This window comes from Dreissena polymorpha, chromosome 4 (genome assembly GCF_020536995.1).
Source record: "Dreissena polymorpha isolate Duluth1 chromosome 4, UMN_Dpol_1.0, whole genome shotgun sequence".
In the NCBI taxonomy this organism is placed as follows: domain Eukaryota; kingdom Metazoa; phylum Mollusca; class Bivalvia; order Myida; family Dreissenidae; genus Dreissena; species Dreissena polymorpha.
The window spans coordinates 124,082,001-124,099,233 of record NC_068358.1 but is presented as its reverse complement, the minus strand read 5'-3'; the positions used below and the strand labels follow the sequence as shown (position 1 = coordinate 124,099,233).

The 17,233-nt window shown below is 34.2% G+C and overlaps 1 protein-coding gene across 1 annotated transcript; it reads left to right on the top strand.

Moving 5' to 3' along the window:
• The first annotated feature begins 1,276 nt into the window (after positions 1 to 1,276).
• On the top strand, positions 1,277 to 2,353 carry LOC127878754 (tyramine/octopamine receptor-like). Its single transcript, XM_052425282.1, has one exon. The coding sequence runs from the start codon at positions 1,277 to 1,279 to the stop codon at positions 2,351 to 2,353; it is 1,077 nt and encodes a 358-aa protein (XP_052281242.1).
• Positions 2,354 to 17,233: the final 14,880 nt, after the last annotated feature.

Here is a 17,233-nt window from a genome sequence, read left to right as displayed (position 1 = left end):
CGATACATTTTTATACTTGGGTAATTATATTTTTCATACATTTATAAGCATTTAGCATTATGTCTTTTGCTCTGGTGTTTGAATACCAATTTCATATAATAAAGACTTAATTGTATTAAATTTTGTACTAGTACCTTATTTTGCTTCAGTCTCTCTGTCCCAAACATGGATTATGAATTTATAAATGCATGCACATGTATATCGAATGAATCCAAAAATCTGACTTTCGTGTGCCTTAGTTTCCTGTGATATATGTTCAAATAGTTAATGTTATCATAATGCAAGAGTAAATAAATCTACTACTAATCGATTCTGACAAGCAAACTAAAGGTTGTTAACCGGTAATGAGTATCGAGCATTATGTCTTTTAGCTCGGGTGTTTGCATACCCGTTTCAGATTATAAACCATTAATGGATATAACTTTTGTGGGCCGTAATTTCATGTTATATTTGTTCAAAAGGTTAATGTTATCAGAATTCGTGAGTACACAAACTTACAATTAATCGATTGTGATAAGCAACCAATAACATGTTGACCGGAAATGGGCATTGAGCAGACACACGCTTCAAAATCAAAGCGTCGATATTAGCTTCATGTGTAAGCAAAGGCACAATGAGCTAAAAGACCTTCTGGTTCAGAAAGAAACGTTTACAAAGCACCGGTTTAACGAAGCTGGGAGTTAAGTAAAACGTTTACTAAGACCAAACGACGCTCATATATAAGAGATATTTACTGATTGTATGGAATAACGCCTGGATTGACGTAAATCACATTTAAATTTATATGTTATGAAGTCGCGCGTAAAATGACACTTTTTATGCATGTGTGTTCTTCTAAATAGTCAACACAGAAAGTTTATTGTTCCTCTGCGACTTATTCTATTGCATTCGACATATCAATACAGACGATTTAACTAGACTTCAATTATGACCCTCGTGCATCGAGTCTCAAAGCGAGTTTCAAAGCTTAGATCTGTGTGTCTGCCTGATGTCGCTATGGCATCGATGCTCGAACGACACACTTAACTTCCAGCAGAGCTGATTAATAGGCGCCGTCATATGAGAGAAGACGATCGTCATACGGCAATAAATAATGGAATCGATTTTTAACGTACATAAATAGGCAACGTTTCTAGTTGTTTGTATTTAGATTACAATACAAAAAGCTTGCGATCACACGTTACACTTTTATTCTGGGACTTATGTAGAAGAGAGCGCGACGAATTTTGTTTGAGCCTTTAACAAAAAAGTTGTTTCTACGCTCTATCCTCTAAACATGTCGACAGCGCCCCCAGGGGAGGACTACAACAACGAAGACGAAGGTATCATTCCTATGACCCCAGGGGTACAGATCCCAGCAGCGATCGGCCTGGCGATACTCATTTTGATATCGATCACAGGCAATTCAATGACAGTAATAGCGTACTTGCGGGATCAGCGACTCTGCACCGTGTACGATTTCTACTTATTTCAACTCGGAATCACGGATTTACTTCTCTCCGCGATCAGTTTACCTTTTTACACCGTGTATACCCTCATGGAATTTACGTGGCCGTTCGGGTACGCATTTTGTAAGATATACCTCGTGTGCGACTTCACGCTGTGTTTTCAATCCATAATGCTGATGTTGATCATCAGTCTAGATCGGCTGCTACTAATTCAGATGGGACACTCCTACATGATAAAGATCACGAGGCGCGTGGGCGTCGCACAGGTTGTATGCGCTTGGCTAATCTCCTTCCTGGTGTTCTCCCCCGCTATCATCGGCTGGGACGCCTGGGTGGGCTACTCGACCGTGAAAAACATGGACTGCGACGTGGAATTCGCTTACGACCGCGTCTTCACTACGATCACTGCGTTCGTTGAGTTCCTTATTCCATTCGTGTGCATGACGTCTCTAAATGCTTTAATCTACGTCAAAATTAAGCAGCGTTCAAAGGTGAATCCGTCCACGAGTAGTCATGTTCAGTCGGCGTCATCCATAAATCCAGGTAATCGAACTGGGATAGCTAACGCATTGCCGCCAGCGGCCCGTGACCCAGGGGGACGCCACAGGAAGGCGGCCAAGTTTCTCGCAATGCTTGTCGTGGCTTTCCTGATCTTTTGGGCGCCATATTCCATCACCACTGTGCTCATATCATTCTGTGATGATTGCGTGAACACAAGTCTGTACGAGTTTTTCAACTTTTTTCTCTGGATGAAATCTGCCGTCAATCCGTTCCTGTATGCGTACAACAGTCCCAGATACCGCATGCACTTCCGGCGGTTCCTAACGTTTAACGGCAGGCTCCTGTTACGGACAAAGGAACCGTCCGTCGAACCGGAAATCACAGTCCAGACCAGCGCAATGTGAGTCATTATGATGAAGTATTCACACAAATGTATAATAAATACATCTTTGGGACTGAACAAAAAATGCCATAAGAATGATGTTATACTGTTAAGAGTCAGTAAATTCGGACTCTGAACTAAAATGAGTAAGACCACTTCGTGTGATGTTTGTAATTCAAGAACAGCTTTTTTGCGAACATTAATTTCCGCGGGCTTTCGGCAAGATATGCCATGTTTGATTTCAGAAAAGTCTCCATAACTTGGAATAGCCTTTCCGGCAACTTCTTTTATTGATTTGCATCTCAATGACAGCATAATTGTACATATTAACAAGTAAAACATATTTCGTCAGGTACATATATCCTTGTGTATTATATACATTCGCTTTTAATGCGCATACAATTAATTCTGGAATATACTTACAATAATATCAGTATGTGCTTAAAATGCATATAGTTATGTTTCATATCGTTTCTAGAAAACACACTTTTGTAACGGTACTTTAGTAATTGTGTAAAGATTGAAAAACGGGATAGGCTATAAATTATAATAATTAAGGAGAGGGAATGTGAATTTTTAAAAATCAAAAGAAGTTTAGAGAGAAACAGACAGACTGTCTGTGCGCGTTAATTACGCACTAGTTTTTGGTCTTCTGCGATTAACTAAAAATGAAAAAAGAGGAAGAAGAAAAAATGAATTATTTTTTGTATTGATCAAGTTTATCGTTTTCAAAAGAAATGTGCTTTTCTAATATAAATTTTTATTCTAAGAGCGTTTTTGAAAATCTCGAAGTTTGGCATTTCAGATTCGAAAAAACTTATATAGTTTATTCTTTGATTATAAGTGCCAATTTGTGTAGTATCAAATAAATTATCATTTACATTTAAATCAATTTGTAATTGATTGCTGTTTTAAAACCACTGCTGGCTCCCGCCTCAAGGGATGTAATGAATTACATTCATATAAAACATGGATAATTGTTTCCTTAAAACCTGCACATAAAGTGCAGAGTCTTGAAGCTATGAATTTACATTTATACAAATATGCATTAGAGGGTAATATGCTATGAGGAATCTTGTATTGGAAATTGTGTAAATTATTATCTATGGTGGCTTTAAATTGTGTCAAATTAGCATGTTTCCAGTCAATACTATGTTCATAGCAGGACATTATTTGTTCCCATACACTATTTTGTGTGTTGTATTTACACACTTTTTATGATGTTTTTATCATGTTTAAGTAATGTGGTGTTTGATAAAGTTGACATTTCAGTTGGTTGTTGTATGTAAGCTTTCGTGATATATTGGATAATTGCGTAATATTTAAGAAACTATGTTGAAGGCAATTCGTAAAAGGTTTTAAAAGCTTCAAATTTATACAAAGTGTTTGACCTAAATATGTTCGTTAAACTGTATACCCCTATTAAACCAGTTTAGGTTAAAATGGGTATTTTTGTTGTTTTCTATAGTTGAGTTATTCCATATAATTGTTTTATGTACATATCATGCTCTTTAATTTGATTTAATCGTGCAGAAATTACATCTCTGAGGATTGCATTTTTAAAGTTTGAAAATATTTTTTAAGTGAAAATTCACTTACAAAATTTCAACCATTTTATTGAGTTCGCTTTGATAATGGTCTACTGTCCTGATTATGTAAGTAATTTTGTTAACCCAAATGGAATTATTTGCATGTATCAGAGCAGTAATATCAGTGGGTTTGAGTCCTCCCGGATTTATTGATTTAACAAGAGTTGTTCTTTTTTCGGGCTTACAGATCCATTCAAATTTGAATATAATGTGTTTGTATTGTATCATGATTAGGAGTGGGGGTGCTGACTATGTGTATATTACTTGTTGTAGGGCAATTTTTTAACTACTATGACTTCTCCGAGAATAATTAATTTCCTGTGTCACCGTTACCACTGTTTAAAAAAAAAACTTGCAATTTTGGTTGAACTTTTTTGTCTAAATCAAATGTTCATAATTTGTGAAGTAAAAACCAAGTGTTTTACCTTCTTTAGAGGTCCAAGAAAATGTGTGTATTTATTAAATTTAATTTGTGTAATTTTTTGTATTGAAACAAAGCACATTACTATGAATCTTTGCGTAAGAAAATACTATTTAGTTTGAGTCCAAATATTTCATCGAAATCTCAAATAGTATGTATGAGTGCTGAGAACGAATGGATTTGAGTGCCCCATCTGTCAGATAGGTTGTTTCATCTGCGAAAAGTGTTTGCTTGATGTCTTGTTCTTCAATCGTTATTTCTTTTATATCTGCTGTTTTTCTGTAAATTTGGACAATATTTCTATGTTTATAATAAACAGTGTTGTTGACAATTGACAGCCTTGTTTAACTCTTTTTAAATACAGATTTGCTAAGATAAATGTCCGTTATGAATTATAATTATGGTACTAATGTCCGTGTTAAATGATTCAATCCATTGTATGAGTTCATTTCCAAATTTGAAATATTTAAGGCATTTTAACAGTAAATCATGATATAATTTAGCAAATACGTTTTCATTATTTGCGAAGAAACGTAGACCTGGGTTGTTATTGTTATTATTAAAATGTAAATTTAAAAAATGTGCGGAAGTTTTCGCCAATAAATCTGCCTTGTGTGTGAATCCATTTTGTCTTGATTAAATAACAGATTAAATGAAAAAAATTATTATCTTTGTTATTTTTTTCATATTTTTATAATACATTTTTACTTAACTTAATGTTTCAGAATGGGTGTAAGAATTCTTTGTTTTGAGCCTGGGGCGTAGCCCCAAGGCCATAGCAATGATACAAATTTCTGAGACAGTCGGAATTGGCTTGCTGCCAAAACCCACAAATGAATGAATTCCCAAAAAGTCCGATTTACCACTTGGCGGTAATTCATGCGCAATCAAAGAAGTTCTTCGCAGATCTCAATAACCCGCTTTGTAAATACAGAACATCACTATATAACATGACAGTGTCATAAAACGTGTAAAAAAATATTATTGAAGCAAAATTGCTAAGCATTTGCTACGAGTATTTATTATTGTTTGCATATTCATGCGAGAATAAGTTTCTCACTTGACGGTCTTGGCCGAAAGGATACGAGTGTCTGCGGAGACAGTAAGAAGATTTTTTTCTGATACATTTTTTGAAGACATTACATTTGGTATTTATAAACATATTTTAAGATATTGTTATTTAATTTTGCGTTCATATAAGAAAAAAGAAAATGAAAAAACAATAACAAATATTCATGATCATTCTCGAAAATATACGAAGTTACCGGATATGATATTTCACTGCGCAGATCGAGCGCGCAAATCGAGCGCGAAAAGTTCTACGTGAGACAATGTACACAATCTGTACACGGTTCTTTATTAGGGTAAAGGCCCAGTCTCACTATGATGCCGGCGGAGCCCCTTTGCGTGATCCGGGATCTACCGGGATGAACCGGGGCTCTTCCTTGATGAACCGGGGCTCCATCGGGGACGACCGGGATGAACCAGGGAAACATTGGGCTCCACCAGGAAAGTATTAAAATGTTTAATAACTCCGGGATGAACTGGGAGTCACCGGGAAGGACCGGCATTGACCGGCGCGACACCGGGAACAACCGGGACGGCACCGGGAACAACCGGGACGGCACCGTAGCTCCACCGGGGCCCATACAGACCCCGGAAGAGCTGCGGGAACGCCCCGGTTAATGCCGTTAGAGTCCCGGTATAGCTACGGTATATAAGAAAATAGACGCTCTGCCGGAACGCCACCGGCATTCACCGGGGCTCCGCCGGGGCATTACCGGCGACGACCGGGGTAAAACCGGGTCTTTGCCGTAGCTCTGCCGGGGTCTGATGCCGGTATAGACACAGTGAGTGCCGACGGTGTTACGGTATACCGGGGCTCTGCCGGCTTTCACCGGGGCTCAACCGGGGCACTACCGGCGAGAACCGGAGCTATGCCGGGACGCTGCTGGCTTTCACCGGGGCACTACCGGCGACAACCAGGGCTCTTCCGGGGCTTCACCAGGATAAACCGTAGCCATTCCGGGTTGACCGGGACTCTGCCGGGCTGTTGACCGGCTTCAACCGGGGCGGCACCGGGAAATAGTGTGACTGCGTTAAAAATGTTTACGAATCATCCCCGTCCTCGCCGGTCGACCGGCGTTAGCAAACCGGGACGGACCGGGGCTTTACCGGCAAAAGTGAGACTTGGGCTTAAGTGGATTTTCTTTTGTATACACATTGCAAATAAGTATGAGTGTTTTCCTGATCTGTTAATTATATAATAGAAAGCTATTTTAGGCTATTGAAAGTGATTTATTTGACGTCAACAATAACAGGGTTTTTTTGCGTCCATGGTGTTGTTGTTGTATATCTTCACCGCCTATGTAGACGAACCTCTACCAGATCTGTATAGTTGAACAATAGGTTATCGTTCCCACAACCAGTATCGTGTTGTCCTCCACCGTCTATGTACACTGTAGAATATACACAACTATTGTCTTGCCATACAGAGCTTCTGCACTCAGCCGCTGGAGTCAATCCGTATAAATTCGGACAAAGGGACAAATTCGGACATAACATCGTAAATGCATTTTACGTCAAACTTAACCTAGCCCCAGGCCTTCAGCGCCTACAGCGCTTTGATTAAAGTTGAGTTTATTGTTAATTAACAAATGAATGGTATATAGAAATAACGGGGTGGGGATTGGCGGTAAGCTTATACGGGAGCTTACCGGAATTAAGTGAGGTTAGTTAGAACTTACTTCCAAGATAGCGACGTTTTCGTGTTTTTCATGATGGAGTAGCGGAACTTTCACCCGGTAAGCCACTTTTTTCAGATATCTTTTAAATGATTACGCCTTTTCGGCTCAACAGTGTTTGCACTAAGATCGTAAACGACGGGATAAAAAAAGTTATTAAAGGAAAACCGTCCACCAATTTGTTGTCTACTTACATGACTTTCGAGAAATTGGGTGTACAAATAGCTTTTTTTTCTTATTACACACATTATTGACACACGTGTACAGTAAAATATAACTAAAATCACGATTATTTTATTTCATCCACGTCGTTTTATCTCTGATAACCAATTTATTGCCAAACAAATTGGTTTAAGACCCCGTTTTGGAACTGATTTCCTTTTCAGCACATTTTGAGACCTGACTTCATAATGACAAACAGCTCTGTCCTATGGTAAACGGTTTTACAAGATATAACTGTCGTAAATGAATTTCAAATTTGTATTTATGATTTATCTCTTTAGATATCAATAGTAATATAAAAACTGTATTAATTGTTAAATTATTACTTTATATTATTATATGTTTTCTCACATACTTAACACTATCATTACATGTTCAGTTTAGATCATGTAATTAAAGCGCAACAACTGACAAATCAACATATGAAGTTTGAGCGCTAAATTCGTAATATTGACACATCTTTGACAATGTTTGATGCCTTAACATCGATTTCGGATATTTTGTCAAAACAAACACAGAAAGTGTGATGATTTACGATGCATGCAATGGTATATTTATTGACTGTAAGGATCACTAGATTTTTTTGTAAAGTGAACGTTACAATGAGATACATAAGTTAGAAAAATATAAATCAGACAAAGCATCCAATATCATGGTTTTCATGGAAACGAAAAACAAATATAGTTCTATATATATATTATGCTTCCGGGGAATATCATAAGATACCAAGCAAAACAATATAAAATATGTAGGAAATAGCTGTTATTTCACAGAATACTTTATTAAATTAGCAACATCATATACAATAATACACGCGCTTAAAATGTATGCTTTGGTCTACACTAATATATACAGCCGCTGCACATATTAATTTTTGTATAATATAATATTATTTATTAGTTGAATTCATATTGAATTTGTTATTGAGCTGAAGACACCCGTATTGGCCTGAGGCCACAGGCCACAGACTGTCTGAAGACTGCCTGAAGCTCAATAACAAAGCCAATATGAATTCAACAAATTAATGACAATTTTATAAACTTTATAAACTTTATAATATTATTCAGCAAGAAAAGCTTGAATTTCACTTTCGAATTACAGGTTTTTGCTATAAGATTAAGTATCAAGTTTTGAAAATTAAAAAAAAATCTATTCTATACAGCTTTTTCCCTGTTTATATTCCCATGCAAAATGCTTTGAAAATGATATGTTTACCAAAATACCTTTTTGGACGATTGAACTTAACCGGTACGTAAAAAAGAATGGAAAAGCGTACAATTTTATATTTTATATATAGCAACACCTAACGCAACACCTTATAATCCTGTTTATCCTATATATTTCTTTAGTATCGGGAGCGGGGGGCTACCGCACACCAACATCCGCTTGTCGATAGTGGTAAACAACTGCATACCGGTAAAGTTCAATCCAACCTACCTTTTAAGACATATCTTGTTAATTTAAAACGAAAATTGAATATTTTTGCAAGAGGAAACAAATTGTTCATGCATTTAATTTCAGGAGAAATACTATTATTTCATTTTTTTGTAATATGAAGGCGATATTTCTGATAAAGCATAGAAATACTAGCATTTTAACTTAGTATATGACGAAAGATGCTTTCTAGACATTACATGATGCAGGAACTTAATTTGACAGGTCGCGAAATTATGCAAAATTTACATGAATAACATTCCAATCACACTGGATCCAATACTACAACTCAGAAAGACAATAAGGATTGAAAACTTACTTATTGCCATTAGGAATTGCATTTATTATGTGTAAATCCTCCATGATTTCGAATTAGTTTTAATGTCGACGCTCATTGTAGGTTAAAGATATTCAAAGTTGTTATTCATGTAAGCTCAAATATTGAACCTTACTGTTGTGGTTACACTGCACTATTGTTATTGTCGAAAAAGGGGGCTGAATATATTAGGGGCTGAGTGCTTTAAGTATATTTTTAAGATTTAAACTTTTGCACAAAATCTAAGCATACAACTTCAAAATGGCGTCCACAATTGTCGAAATTTAGATTCTCATATAAGGCCGAGTTTTTCCTGGTTTCTGATTGGCTGAATCTTGTATTGGCCGACCTTTTCCCGTATTGGCCGTGTTTTTTCCATATTGGCCGCCTTTTTCTCGAATAAGGCGAGTTTCGAGCTTTATTGGCGAGGCTCAACTTGTATTGGGCGAACATAATGAACACATTCTCGTCTAATATTATAAAGTTAATTAATAATTGGTTTCAGTAGTTTCATGATATCTCGATATTAGTAAAAACAACGTAAACTTTTTTTTTAAAGATACTGGTATCTATGAAAACAAATACATCGTTTTTTTCTTATTTTAATCTGTTTAAATGCCGATTAGTACAACACAAGTGCTTGAAATGTAGAAAAAAAACACATGCCACTCATTGAATTTCAGTCCGCAAACATAAAAGCAATGGATTCGCATATTTTAATGTATTGGATTAAACACCTCTATGAAACATGTTGTCCAAAACAGACCACCCTTTTTGGAAATCTTAACATGCTATAAGATCTTGAGATAATAAACGTCAACAAAAATGGCAATTTTTTTAAGTGTCACTAGTTTACTACATATGCTAGGAACACATAACAATTAGAATCAATAGTTTAAATGCAAACAAAATTATACATCTAGTTATAGACAAAGTGTCTACACAATTGTATATCTAGTTATAGACAATATTCACAATGAAAAAAGAACATTTTAAAAACACATGCGCAAATAGTGCTGAGTGTGCATACATTTCATAATTCGAACATAAATGTTTAGAAACAACATAAATATATGTATAGTATAATCCCGTAAAATACTTGCATATGCTTCATATGTTTATTGCCCTTTTAAGTTAGCAATAAAATAATGTATCTGTTCACAAAATGTGTTTTGTCATGATAGACCAGTTCAACAACACAAGATAAATTGAAAGTGTTAAAGATTTTTTCCACTTTCGGTAAAACTGACTAAGAACTTTCGCCTTTAATGTTTTTTATGACATCCAAAAAAGATTCATTCGTCAGAAATTTAATTTCTTCACCACAGGTCAACTTTATTGCAAAAAGAAATCAAAATTTCAAAAACTGTCTTCGTTGACAAAAACAGAAAAGTTTATCCGAATATAAACAATGTCGATCTATGTCATACTGTATTAACTGTTGTTAGGTTATCAGATGTTGTTAATTTAAAATATAAATAAATCAACAGGAAATACGGAATTTTATCTTTGCAATGACTTAATTATTTTGCTTTATGTTATACCAATAAATAAAACCATTGTTTTACGATAACAATGGGTTCACAATTCACAATTTAAGTTCGTATAATTTTGAAATGACGGCAGCGAAAATTGGGTCACAATATCGCTTCCAGCCAAATGACATTTCATATAGACAATTAACTTAGAATATTGAGTCCTTTATTGAAATATACAATTGAAACATAACAGAAAACGTCCATTACGCTCACGGCAATTTCTAATGTGCTTGATAGATGATCACAAAACTTAATTGAAAGTACGTAATAATTATTTATACTTTGAATAACTAAAACATACAATTTATTTAATATAAGAAACTATCCTTCTAGGACGAAATCAATGAGCTTCTATTAAAATTCATAAATAATTTCCGACTCAGCTGTTGTTTCCATATCATGTTGCAGACCGTATATTTAATATATTTCTTTCAATACATAAGTTGTTAATATTTTTAATTAAAAAAAAAGATATTCAAATGTGATTCTCGTTGTGATTTCTACAGACAAAAGAGAAAAAGGTCAAACAAGTGTTCACATGGTTTTAATAAACAAATATAAGTCAAACTGCTCGCCTCAAGGCTGCCGCGTGTTTTAAATAAACACAAACTATATTTCAGTGTTAAACTATCCTTTTTAATGTTCAAATGCTGCAAAGATGTGTTGTTGATTTCATACCATCAAGGGGCAGGTGGCAATTTATATCTTCATCAATTTATTCGCTCTTACGCGATCGAAAATTGGTACATATATATATGTGTTGTATATAGAGAATACTAAGTTAGTGTTGATTATAGATCAGGTTTATCATGCGAGGCCTAGAAAACAAAAAGCACGAGCCTTGGCGAGTGCTTTTTCGTTTTCGTGCCGAGCATGATAAACCTTATCTATAATCAACACTTATCTTTTATTCTATTTATCCCATTGTTTATTCAGTAAACCTTTTTATTTAAACAATATTAGTTGTCATGAGTGTTTGTCGTACTTTGATAATGACTGTAGTGTAACCAAGGTCAGTGTATTACTCCGCGTTCTGAAATAACCGTTGATTAAATAATTATTTTTTACAATCATAATATCGTTCTGTGACATAGAGTCGTGCGTTATTAATTACACTTTTATTTATATTGAATTGCAAATCTTAAAGTTTTATAACATCAATATAACATTAAGTTGTTATATGCAAGGAACTACATGTGTTTACAACGTAGCCTAACAACGTAGCACGTGCCGTGGTTTATAGCAAAAATTTAATCAACGGGGCTTTAATCAACCGAATTCGCTGTAAAAGAGGAATTAATTTCAACACATTTCTATAATATACATATATATTGTGAAAATAAAATAAAATTGAAAAACAAAACAAATACCTATCAAAAAAGCAATGCACAAACGAACCCGTTCAAGTCTTTTAACTCTGAACATGGCTATTTCGCCGAATAACAATGCTGGGAAATATTATTGTAAAAAAATGTCTCGTTCACTAATTATTTTCAGTTTAGCTCTATTATTAAAGCGCACTATCTGACAAATCAAAATATGAAGATTGAGCGCTAAATTCCTAATGTTGACACATCTATGTATGAAATTATTCTCGGTTTGATAAATACGGTATAGTATGGTTTTATACATGTTATTTAGAAATGAGATTATGGTAATGGTTTAGCACGAATAATGCACGGGTTTTGTGTGTAAATTTTAACGCGAAAGCGCACGAGTTTTTCGTTTTGGGGTTATATGACAAAGGGTTATAACCCCGCCCGCCCGTCCTTAATGAACATATGTGTGAGTAAATAATTTGTTACATTACTTTAACGCTTATAATTTTGCAATTATAAAGTCGATATTATGTTTATTTTTATATCGGTTCTTAGTCCATGTGAGATGGGATCTTAACACGAACCGATTCCTTTACTGAGAAAGACGATGGGTTTATTTTCATTTAAGTCTGAAGCAGCTAAGTTTTCTTGATTATTTTGACTCATCTTTTACTTTATATTTTGTTTTAATGTGTATTTTTATGTTATGTGTTTCATGTTTTCGAGACTCTCACTTCCTGGAGATAGTACCTCCAGCATATTTATTGAAATCTTGGTTTGTTTAAATGTCAGTGTTATTTTTTTATGTTGTCTTACGTAATGAACGTTTAATTTTAAAAGATATTCTTATTTTACGATTACTTATTTTTTTTCGTTTTGGTGTGACTGGTTTTATACAGTGTCCGACAAATCCATTGCCCGGAGCCCGGGGGCTACCGAAATTTTTCATCGGGCTACTGAAATTTTCCAGCTGACGCCCGCCGGGCTACTATAAATCTTTAAGAGCGGTAGCCCGGTTTATTGACAGACATACGTAGAATAAACACGCTGACCATGTGTTTGTACACTGTGTATTGCTTATAATCCGATAACAAAGTGCAATCAATTATCTAATCAGTCACCGATCACTTGCGGTAATGTCTTAAACAGTAGCAGTGTATTTTAATCATCCAATCAGAATCAACATTTGTCGTCTGCTAATAATATAATGAGAGCCGGTTGGATAGTTGGCGCACATGATGCAACATCATTTCGCAGTTTGGAATTCTTTGTTAACCGCAACAATGAGTAATAGCGACAATGTTTTTGATGTCGTTAAATATCCAAGGACGCCAAACATTAAATAAATCAAAACTATAGTGGATTCTTCAAAACGGTAACGAAACCGAAAACGAATATTAATGACAACTTTGTAAACGCTGTTAACACCTGCTAATTAGTTTGCATTATCAATTAATAATTTGATTAATCGACTGTTAATCAATAATCCCATATTATATGCCCGATTTATATTTTTAAAACCAAATTATGGTTGGGTAATATAGACGATAAGAGTCATAAACACAAACGTTTGAAATTTTCTAAAGTGTCAAATGAATTTCGGCATATGGTTCTATTTAAAGATATGATGAATTAAGCTCCCAATCAGGACCGTTGTATTGCAACATGCGTAAATAACCTGCCACGGTTTGCACGCGTTGTGTACAGCTATTTTAGGTTACAAAACTCTACATTTAAGAAATGAATTTCTTTGTCCTGATAAAAAGCGCGCGAAAATTGGCGTGGGTGTATTTATTTGTAAATAAAAATTTCGTAGCGGGTACAACATTGAGATCATTTAATTTCCATTAAAAGTTTCGTTGTGAATTTCAACTAAAGTACCGGGGTATCTCGCGAATTATTTGGCATTGACATTTTCTCTAAATAAAATATCATGTAAACACGCTGTATCGTTACCGTTACGCTGTATCAGTTCCTTCATTATTGAAACAATTATTGTATTGTATACTGACTGCACACAAGTGTCGTAACATACGGATGCAATACGTAAATTCGGACAGTACTTAAAGTCGGACACAAGTAAATAAATGATTAAATACTCTTGATTTCTTGAAACTCGGTATTTGTTGTTAAAACGGCAATTGCATTGATTAAAACCATACGATTGAAAACCAATCGCATTGATCATCTAAACGCTTTATTTACATTTACGACTTAACGTGCTGTCTGAATTTAAGTACACATACATGTGCACATACATGTAATATCTACATGTAGTATATGATTTTCTTTGGTACATTTACATTTAAGTACACGGTGCCTGTACTGTAACATTAATTGACGATATTGACTGTGTACATCAGACTACTTGCTGTTTTATGTATATGTATGTATACATATTATGTATATGTAAATGAAGAAATAAAGTAAAGATGAAAACCTGCCTCTTATCATTTTGTAGGAAAATTTTATGGGCTACCAAATAATTTTATTGGTAGCCCAGTGGGCTACCTGAAAAATAAGAAATTTGTCGGACACTGTTTTATATTAAAGTCGGTTTAATGTAGCTGTTGAATAAAATCGTCATATGCATATATAGATGATTATATATATTACTCGGAATACTTATGATTTATCAACATTCTTTTAAGTGTTTTACGGATTTTATGGCTTGAGTGATTTGTTTGTTTCTTGTTGATGTCCGGGGTGAGTACGGGATGCTTTTGATGTTTGTTTGTTATGTTTATTTGCGCAATGAAATTGATAACGTTTTAATAACATGTTTTGCTAAAGAATACTTAATTTTTACAGCATAATAATATCTGCTTATTTGTAGATTTCTCTGAAATTAGAGGTTTCGGAAAGTGATGAAGGCACCTAGACACCGGTCTTGAGTAATGGGTCCTCATACGTCCTCCTGCCATTAACAGAAAAAAGAAAGAAAAGTAAAATGAGCAGTAGGGCTGCGTATCCCGCTCGCGCTTTTACCTGCATCGTATATAACTACCGATTATTGTATGGGGTGTACGTGAAGTCATGTACACTTCTCTTGATTGGTGGTGGTGGTTGAATCTTGCAGATAATAGCAGCTTCTTGAAACAAATTGATGTTTTACATTTGTAAATTTATAATAGTTCAGCAACTAAACGTGATTGATGGGCATTTGGGGCGTCTTGTGTCCACTTTGGGCATCGGCAGGAATCAGTTTATTCAAACAGTAACTCTTGATTTTAGTATTAATAATAGCATGCCCTACATCATTTACATAGTATCGTTTCAGTTCTTTAGACATCTGAACAAAGATGTTACACCGTTTACAGTCGTCTCGAGACTCATCAACTGAGCGGTGGCATTGAGGTCGATCTCCGTTTCACATGGAACACATACGGGCGTCAGAAGAATTGTTTTTCGCATTTATATGTCGAAAGTCCTGTCAAATACAAGCACTCACTTTGTCTTTGGGTTATTATTTGTATGATAATGATAATGGTGTTGATAAGATGATGATGATATGGTTGATAACGATGCGGAGAATATAATAGTATCTTGAGAAAGATAATTATAAATTTACTCATAACTATCAGTAACAATTTTTATGTATGATACCTTAATATCTATTTCGGACATTGTGTAAAAACAAACACACAAAGTGTGATGATTTACAGTGCATGCAATGGTATATTTATTGACTGTAATGCTCACCAGAAATGTTTTTGTAAAATGAACGTAACATTAAGATACATTAGGCAGCAAAATATTAATCAGACAAAGCATCCAATATCATGGTGATAATGAAATCGAAAAACAAATATATTTCAATTAATTGATTATGCTTAAAGTGAATATCATAAGATAAAAAGCAAAACCATATAAAAATATGTATGAAATATCTTTTAATTCACAAAATACTTTATTAAATTAGCAAAAACATAAACAATTCACACAAGCGCTAAAAATGTATGTTTTGGTCTACACTAATATATACACCCGCTGCCCACAGTTTTTTTATAATTGTTTTCAGTAGTTTCATAATATCTCAATATTGGTAAACAAAACGCAGGGAAAAATATTGAAAGATACTGGTATCTATGGAAACAAAAAAATCATTTTTTTCATATTTTAATCTGTTTAAAAGCCGATTAGTATAACACAGGTGCTTGAAGGGTAGAATAAAATACATGCCACTCATTGAATTTCAGTCCGCAAACACAAAAACAATGGATTCGCTTATGATATTGTATAGGATTACACACCTCTTTGAAACTTATTGTCCAAAACAGACAACCCTTTTTGAAAATCTTAACTTGTTATAAGATCTTGAGATAATAAACTCCACCAAATAAAGATCTTGAGATAATAAACCCCACCAAATAGGACAATGTTTATTTTAAATGTGTCACCAGTTTACTATACATTCTAGTAACACATAACATTTAGAATCAAAGGTTTGAGTGCAAACAAAATTGTACATCTAGTTATAGACAATATTCACAATAAGAATAGTACAATTCAAAAACACATGTGCAAACAGTGCTGAATGCGCATAGAATTTCATGAATCGGACATAAATATTCAGAAACATCATAAATATATACATTATAATCCCATAACATACTGATATATGCTTCATAGGTGTATTGCTCTGTAAAGTATGCAATAACATAATGTTTATGTTTAAAAATAATTGTTCAACAACACATGATAAATTGAAAAGTGTTTTAGATTTTTACAACTTTCAGTAAAACCGACTAAGAACTTTCGCCTTAAATGTTTTTATTACATCCAAAAAAGATTAATTCGTCAGAAATGTCATTTATTCATCACAAGTCAAATTGTTGCAAAAAAAAACAAATCAACTTTTCAAAAACTGTCTTCGTTGACAAAAAGCAGAAAAGTTTATCCGAATATAAACAAGGTCGAACTATGTCATACTGTATTCATTGTTATATCAGATGGTGTTAATTTAAAATATAAATAAATCAACAGTAAATACGGACATGTATCTTTCCAATGACTTAATTATTTTGCTTTATGTTATACCTATAAATAAAACCATTGTTTATCGCGAACAATAGGTTTACAATTCAACTTCGTTTAACTTTGAAATGAAGGTCGCAATATCGATTCCAGCCACATGACATTTTATATAGACAATTAACTTAAAATATTGAGTCCTTTATTGAGATATACAATTAACACATAAAATAAAATGTCCGTTACGTCAACGGCAATTACTAATGTGTTTGACAGATGATCACAAAACTTAATTGAAAGTACATAATAATTGTTAATACTTGGAATAACTAAAACATACAATTT

Bases quoted from the DNA above. Each gene is read 5' to 3' on its own strand.
- LOC127878754 (XM_052425282.1), top strand. From the start codon at position 1,277: ATGTCGACAGCGCCCCCAGGGGAGGACTACAACAACGAAGACGAAGGT.